The sequence below is a fragment of the Lampris incognitus genome, chromosome 6, assembly GCF_029633865.1.
Source record: "Lampris incognitus isolate fLamInc1 chromosome 6, fLamInc1.hap2, whole genome shotgun sequence".
NCBI classification, from domain to species: domain Eukaryota; kingdom Metazoa; phylum Chordata; class Actinopteri; order Lampriformes; family Lampridae; genus Lampris; species Lampris incognitus.
In genome coordinates this window covers 13,079,469-13,086,734 of record NC_079216.1, presented here as the reverse complement: position 1 = coordinate 13,086,734, position 7,266 = coordinate 13,079,469, and the positions used below count along the sequence as shown (strand labels likewise).

Below are 7,266 nucleotides of genomic sequence, written 5' to 3'. Positions count from 1 at the left end.
TCACACTGTTGACAAGGTGACGATCAGGCTGCATGTTGGTTAGTAGCAGGTCACATCACTGAGCAGAGAAGCACTTCAACTGGCCTCCAGACTGCAGGATCTGAGTCTCCTCTGGAGGGGGGTGTGAAGCAGAAAAGGAATAGGCTAATTATTCCAATTTCTTAAAAAAAAAAAACCCCAAAAAAAACCCCCCCAAAAAAACAAAATTATAAGGTGTAACTCGGTATGTATGGATGGAAATTGCCCCTTCCCACAGACAGATGACTTTTTCCCAACATTTTTTCCATCACACAATGGATAACCATTCAAAAGGATCCTCTTTAGGCAACACATCTGCAAACTCCTCTCCAAAAGACAAGTGGTTTAAGTGCTACACAGGACACTACCAGTAACACGGCAGCCACCTGATCTGGGAAGACAGCCACGTACAGATCCAACTGTACACCTATCAGATGACATGATGGCGTGCTTGGAAAATGCTGGCACAAATATACCACTGGCCAGCTCTTTCATGACGTTACAATGATCGTCAGTTGATGAACTCTACAGTTCATCTGTCTTGATGAAAGGCACACGAGTGAAAGATTTGTTTTATTTTCAAATGACATGACAGTTTAGATAACTACATGAATTTGCTCAAATGATGCATTTAATGTACAAGCAACTATTGCCAATGATAGTCTTCTCACTTCAATCTATACACATATCTATATACATAATTAGTTCAGATCCATGTGATGTCATTTGACTTGTGTTGTGGACCATATCCTTTGGACTGGCAGGCCAATAAAATATACAGGTTATAACCTTTTACAATAACAACATCTCCTTGCATTTCAGTTCACTATTACATTATGACAAAGGTTTTTTCCTTGGGAACTTATGAAAATAAAGCAAAACCTTGATGAGAAAGCAGTGAAAAACATAAAATGTATTCTTCAAAATACAAATAAGATCTACAGAGAATAAAGGGTCGGAGGATATGAAGCATAAATATCATAAAATAAGCACAACGTAGGTTTTGAGAGTTCATCCCTGATTCATCGGAATGAACAAAACAATCAGGCTTTGCTTGTCACTGATGTGGAGTTCACATACCCTCAGTGTAAGCTCAATTTTAACCCCCTTGTTCTTTGTAGAAACCACACCAGTCTTCTGAATTCAAGGTAGCTGCTGCAGGCCCATTTATTTCTGGCACAACGTAACTCTGGCAAAATCAAATTGAACAAATAGATGTTGTGGTCATATACTGTCAGCTCAACTCCAGCCCAACTCTGTCGTCGTCATGTGAAGAAGGCCCAATAAGCCCCAACTGGATATGGAGAAGTTATCCCAAAAGGAAGGAAAACAAGCAGGGGAAACCTCAGGATTCAAGGGAGAGGCCATGCGCTGAATGAGCTTGAGCTTAGCAGCATTGGGTTGATCTATCCATTGATCAGCTCTCTGACTGGCTGGCCATTTAGCATCGTCTCTGACTGGCTGGCCATTTAGCATTGCTGTGGAGGCTTGTACAGTTTGTCCCAAGTGGGGTGGTGTCAGACACCAGAGACCACCTGGCTGTTGTAGTCAGTGGACTCCATCTTGAGGATGTAGGGGATGATGCTGTCGATCTGCACATTGCCGATCAGACCAGCGAAAAATAGTTCCTCGGTGACAGCTGCACTCATCAGCCTGAGTGCAGGGAGACGCAGCAGGAGCTTAGATAACCTGGAAGTGAGGAAAGAGCAAATGTTGTTTGGTATCTGCAGTAAGTAAAGCATGAATCATATTAAATCAGCAATACTCCATGTGTCAACATGGAGAACCATGTGTATGAGGGTCTTCATTCCAACAACATCAGCAGATTTCACAAATTAGCTGAACCTCCATTGTTTGCTCCATTGCAAACAAGTCTCATTTACTCAATGATCTCTTTGTATCAGAAAACTTGGATTTCCTGTTTTCAACTGAGATTTTGCAGAGGGTCATGCCTAATTGAACACTGCCCGGCAGACTGCTCTTTGATTGGCAGTCTAGATCGTCTGGCCACAGTGGTGGACGTGCTACTGTTCATGAGTCATTTTCTATGTTGGACGGTGAGCACCGAGTCTTCTTCCTCGCTTGAGCTGTAAATAGTTAAAAGTTTTAGTTTTACAAAGCCATTTCGTTGTATCATAATCTATCGACCTCCAAGTTTTAATAGTTCTTTCCTGGTGGAATTCAGTGAATTTCATCTGTTTTTAAGTTGGATAAAATTGTTATTGCTGACGACTTAATTCATGTTGACGATTCAATTTTAGTGTATGTAGTATTGCCAAAGCAATACCATGTTGATGATTCCACATGTAAATTTGCTGAGTCTGAAATCCATTCAACAGGTTTCTGGTCCTACGCACACCAGGAGTCATACCTTAGACCTTGTTTTTCTATCTAGGTCTACATGTTGATAATGTTTGTTCTAAAGACATGTTTGTTATTGATCATAAATGTATTTTATTTCATCTTTCTTTTGATTGAAGCCCCCTTCCATCTAAAAGGGTGACTCGCACTTGCATCTTAAACCAAAACACTGGTGAGAAATCTTCTGCAGCATTTAACTCTAATTGGTCTACAAATTTCAATAACGTTGTCGAGTTTTTAAGTTGGTTCTTTTAATGATCATTGCTCTTCAGTCTTGGATGAAGTGGCTCCTTTTGTCTGTGGATGTGTCCCATCCATTTGCTCATCCCCTTGGATGAATGATGACCTACATAAATTCATAAATGTTATAATTCTATTATAATTCAGTTATCCTCTTTCAATGTTGTATTCTGTAAATTGTGTAAACACAACATCCATTGCACATTGTTCATCTTGGGAGAGAGAGTCCTCCTCTGTTGCGCTCCCTGAGGTTTCTTCCTATGTTTTCCTCCCTGTTAAAGTTTTTTTTTTTTTAGGGAGTTGTTCCTTATCCGATGCGAGGGTCTAAGGACATGATGTTGTGTTGCTGTAAAGCCCCTTGAGGAAAATTTGTAATTTGTGATATTGGGCTATACAAATAAAACTGACTTGACTGCGTAGTTTTAGATGAACATTACTCATAATGTACAGTCCCACTGTGCTTCAAACTCTCTACCATCATTCCTGTGCCAAAGTCCTCAAAGATCACCAGCCTAATGACTTCAGACCAGTTGCCCTAACATCTGTGGCCATGAAAGTATTTGAGCGCATCATTCTGTCACACTTGAAACCTCCCCAATGATGGACCAATATCAATTTGCCTATCAAGCCAACCGGTCTGTTGAGGATGCAGTTAGCATAGCCCTGCACTGTGCCTTGCAACACCTGGAATCATCAAACACCTATGCATGCATCCTGTTCATAGACTTCAGTTCCACTTTCAACTCATTCAACCCACTCAAACTCTTTACCATACTCTTGGATATGAACATTGACCCAGCCATATGCCACTGGATTCAGAGCTTCCCGAGGAACAGGCCACAGAGGGTGAAGGTTAATAACCTAACCTCATGCCCTCTTACCCTCAGTACAGGTGCTCCTCAGGGCTGTGTTCTCTCCCCCTGGTTCTTCTCACTTTACACCACCCACTTTACATCCACGGATAGCTCTGTGAAAACAACAAAATACGCAGACGACACAACCATTGTAGGCCTCATCTCCAACAATGATGAAACCCAGTACCACACTGAAGCAGACCAAGCTGTCACTTGGTGTGCAAACAACAATCTTCTGCTTAATACAGCCAAAACCCAAGAACTCATTATTGACTTCTGATGCATTCTGAATCCCAAAACACCCATACAAATGAACGGAGACCCCATCACCACCACTGACTCTTAAATTCCTTGGAACATACATCAGCAATAACCTGAAGTGGAAAATTAACACTGAACACATCATTGCAAAAGGTCAACAACGACTTTACTTTCTTAGGCAGCTTAAAAAATACCGGCTCAAACATGAACTGCTTGTTCTGTTTTACTCAGCCATGATCGAGTCCATCATAACATCTTCTATTACAGTATGGTACGGTGGCACGGACAGTCAAACACAGAAAAAACTGCAGCGGACTGTCAAAAAGGCATCCAAAATCATAGGCAACCCACTCCCCTCAGTTGAATCTCTACACTGGACTGTAAAGCGAGCAAAGAAGATCACCTCCGACCCCTCACATCCTACTTATCACCTCTTCCAGCTCCTTCCCTCAGGGAGGCACTACAGGTCACTGTCCACTAAGACTAAATGCTTCACAAAGTTTTTTTCCCCTAGCCATCAGGACTCTGAATTCCTCCCTATAGTCCCCTCCTCACTCACCATTGGCATAAATACCAGTTTTCTCCTCAGGAAACTTAAACAATCCAGTCTCCCTTCTCAGCTGTTGGTCAACTTTTACAGAAGTACAATAGAAAGCTTCCTCTGTCAATGTGTCACAGGGTGGTATGCCAGCTGCACAGCAGAGAACAGGAAGGACTTGGCCCGGGTGGTAAAGACAGCACAGAAGATTGTGGGAGCTGTGCTCTCGAACCTGGATGCTGTGTATGCTGGCCGCCTACAGAGGAAAGCCAGCAACATCAGCAAAGACGCAACACGCCCAGGTCACAGTCTCTTCATTCCCTTGCCATCAGGGAAAAGATACCGCACCATCAAAACCCAGACTAACAGGCTGAGGAACAGCTTCTTCACCAAAGCGGTAGCCTCCATTGCGTGCCCCCCCCACCCACACACACACCTGCCTATAGCCGCTGAGGGCTAACTGGTATTGAAGCCACTGCAATATGGACAACTATGTGCAATAACCCCATGCACTATTTTGAACTTTAAAAGCCGCTGCTATCTTTTATAGTCTCATCATAATTTTTGCTACCTCACTTATTTTTGCTACCTCACTTGTTTATACTAAATGTTTGTCCTTGTTTTTATCTTGTTTTTTGTTTTTTATCATTTACCTTGTCTAGTGTTGCTGGTCTGAGAGTCACCAAACAACATTTCGTTGTGTGTACACAATGACAATAAAGTATCTTATCTTATTCACCTAATTGTTATACGTGATATGTTTATTTCTGTTATGTGTAACTGTATTGTTTGTGATAATATGTGGATTGTCTGTTGTTGTCCATGTATGTATTGTGCTGCAGAGTTTAATGTTTAATGTGTACCAAAAACAAATTCCACAGGCCTTGGTCGTGTGGCTAATAAAACAATCTAATCTAATCTTACACCGGCTTCCAGTTGAATAAATTTAATGTCTTAGTGATTACCTATAGAGCCCTACATGGTCAGGCACCCTCCTACATCACCGATCTAATTTGCTTCTACACAACATCCAGCAGGGCGGCATGGTGGCGCAGTAGTTAGTGCGGTCGCCTCACAGCAAGAAGGTCCTGGGTTCAAGCCCCAGGGTAGTCCAACCTGGGGGAGGTCGTCCCGGGTCATCCTCTGTGTGGAGTTTGCATGTTCTCCCCATGTCTGCGTGGGTTTCCTCCGGGTGCTGCGGTTTCCTCCCACAGTCCAAAGACCTGTAGGTCAGGTGAATTGGCTGTACTAAATTGTCCCTTGGTGTGAATGTGTGTGTGTCGGCCCTATGATGGCCTGGCGGCCAGTCCAGGGTGTCTCCCCGCCTGCCACCCACTGACTGCTGGGATAGGGATCCAGCATCTCCACGACCCTGAGAGCAGGATAAGTGGTTTGAATAACGGATGACAACATCAAGATCACTTAGGTCCTCTGATTAATCTTGATTGTCTGTAGTACCAGGCTCAAAACCAAGAGTGATGGAGCTTTCACAGCAGTTGCCCATAAACTGTGGAACACTCTCCCTTTGGCTCTGTGGTCTGCTGATTTTGCGGACAGTTTTAAAAAGCAGCTAAAAACGCACCTGTTCAGTTTGGCTTTTGTTAAGTCTTTGTTTAATTTCTGATTGCTTGTTATTGTTTGGCTTATGTTATCTCTGTTTACCTTTTAAATCTCTCTCTCTCTCTCTCTCTCTCTCTCTCTCTCTCTCTCTCTCTCTCTCTCTCTCTCTCTCTCTCTCTCTCTCTCTCTCTCTCTCTCTCTCTCTCTCTCATATATATATATTTTTTTCCTCATCGTGAAGTACTTGGGACTGTGACAGGTGTTATATAAATTAACTTTACTTACACTTTCAATCAGACAGAAGAGGGCCATTTAGTGAAATCAGCTTGGTGTTGCTCACTGCTCTTAAATCTATATGTGGTGATAGTCATCACAAGGGGTGGGGGGCTGTTTCATATCTAGCATGATCACTGTGGTGATGAGGGCATGCTTTCTTTCATAAGAAACTATAAAAGTCAGAGACTGCAAAACTTCTGCACAATTTGTGCTAGCATCTCCCCGTTTCTCTGTAGAGTACGTGACTGTGGTTATTGTGTGATGATTGTGATCTCCTTCTTGTATATGCCGAGCATACTGAAGCAGGGCAAACAGGAACGGTAGGGGAGATTGTGCTCTAGTTAGTTGATCATGAATGGCATTATTTTTTCAGACAGATAAAATGAGACAACAAATATTCCTATGTGTGAGAAAAACAGCAGCAGGTATAGAACTGCATTGTTATGGAAACCCATATACTCATGGCTCTCCATGGCACTTGATTAAATAGTTGTATTTGGTAATCAAGTATTTAACTGGATCACCACACACATACACACGATCTCTGCTACAGGTATTCAGCACCTATGTTAAATATATACAAGCATAAAAATAGGCTATGCTAGGTAGCACTTATTTTACACTGACTTAGATCATTATGCTGCATTTACTTACAGCAATAGTTCAAAAAGTCCAGATTTTTTTAGGCATATCCCTATTTTATACATACTGCTATTGCAGTACATTGGCAGGTTTCAATTTCATAGTCATTCATCATTTTTTTCCATACTTCCACACTGCCCTAGCTTGCCATCTAGGGTTCAATGCATCATCATCCTCATCATCGGCGGTCACTTGGCGTCGAGTATGACCGTCTTCCTTCTAGGTCCTTGTGGGTATCCTTGCAGGAGGACGCCTGCGTGTGACAGCTTTTTACATGGAGTGGCTGACACGCCTGCAGCCACCTTGGCAAGGGGTGACCTGAGTCCAATGGCATGGAGAACCAAGACTATTGGGGACCACCCTCTGTTGTAGCCTTCATCCACTTTCATTGGCACTGTCTTCCGCCAGTTCAGCCGTTGAGGTCTTTGTTGGATCGTGCTTCGTCTGGAACCTCCCCCTTGACCTATCCGCCTTGGGTGACCCTACCAGGAGCCAAGCTCCAGTCGGCACAGCTCT

The 7,266-nt window shown here is 42.9% G+C and overlaps 1 protein-coding gene across 2 annotated transcripts in view; it reads right to left on the bottom strand.

Moving 5' to 3' along the window:
- Positions 1-586: 586 nt before the first annotated feature.
- The window catches only part of nr2c1 (nuclear receptor subfamily 2, group C, member 1), a 31,220-nt gene continuing 24,540 nt past the window's right edge, over positions 587-7,266 (bottom strand). For both annotated transcript variants that reach the window (XM_056281807.1, XM_056281808.1), the window contains exon 14: positions 587-1,707. In XM_056281807.1, coding sequence (XP_056137782.1) covers positions 1,536-1,707 — 172 coding nt within the window. In that variant the 3' untranslated portion in view covers positions 587-1,535. The remainder of the gene's footprint in view (positions 1,708-7,266) is intronic.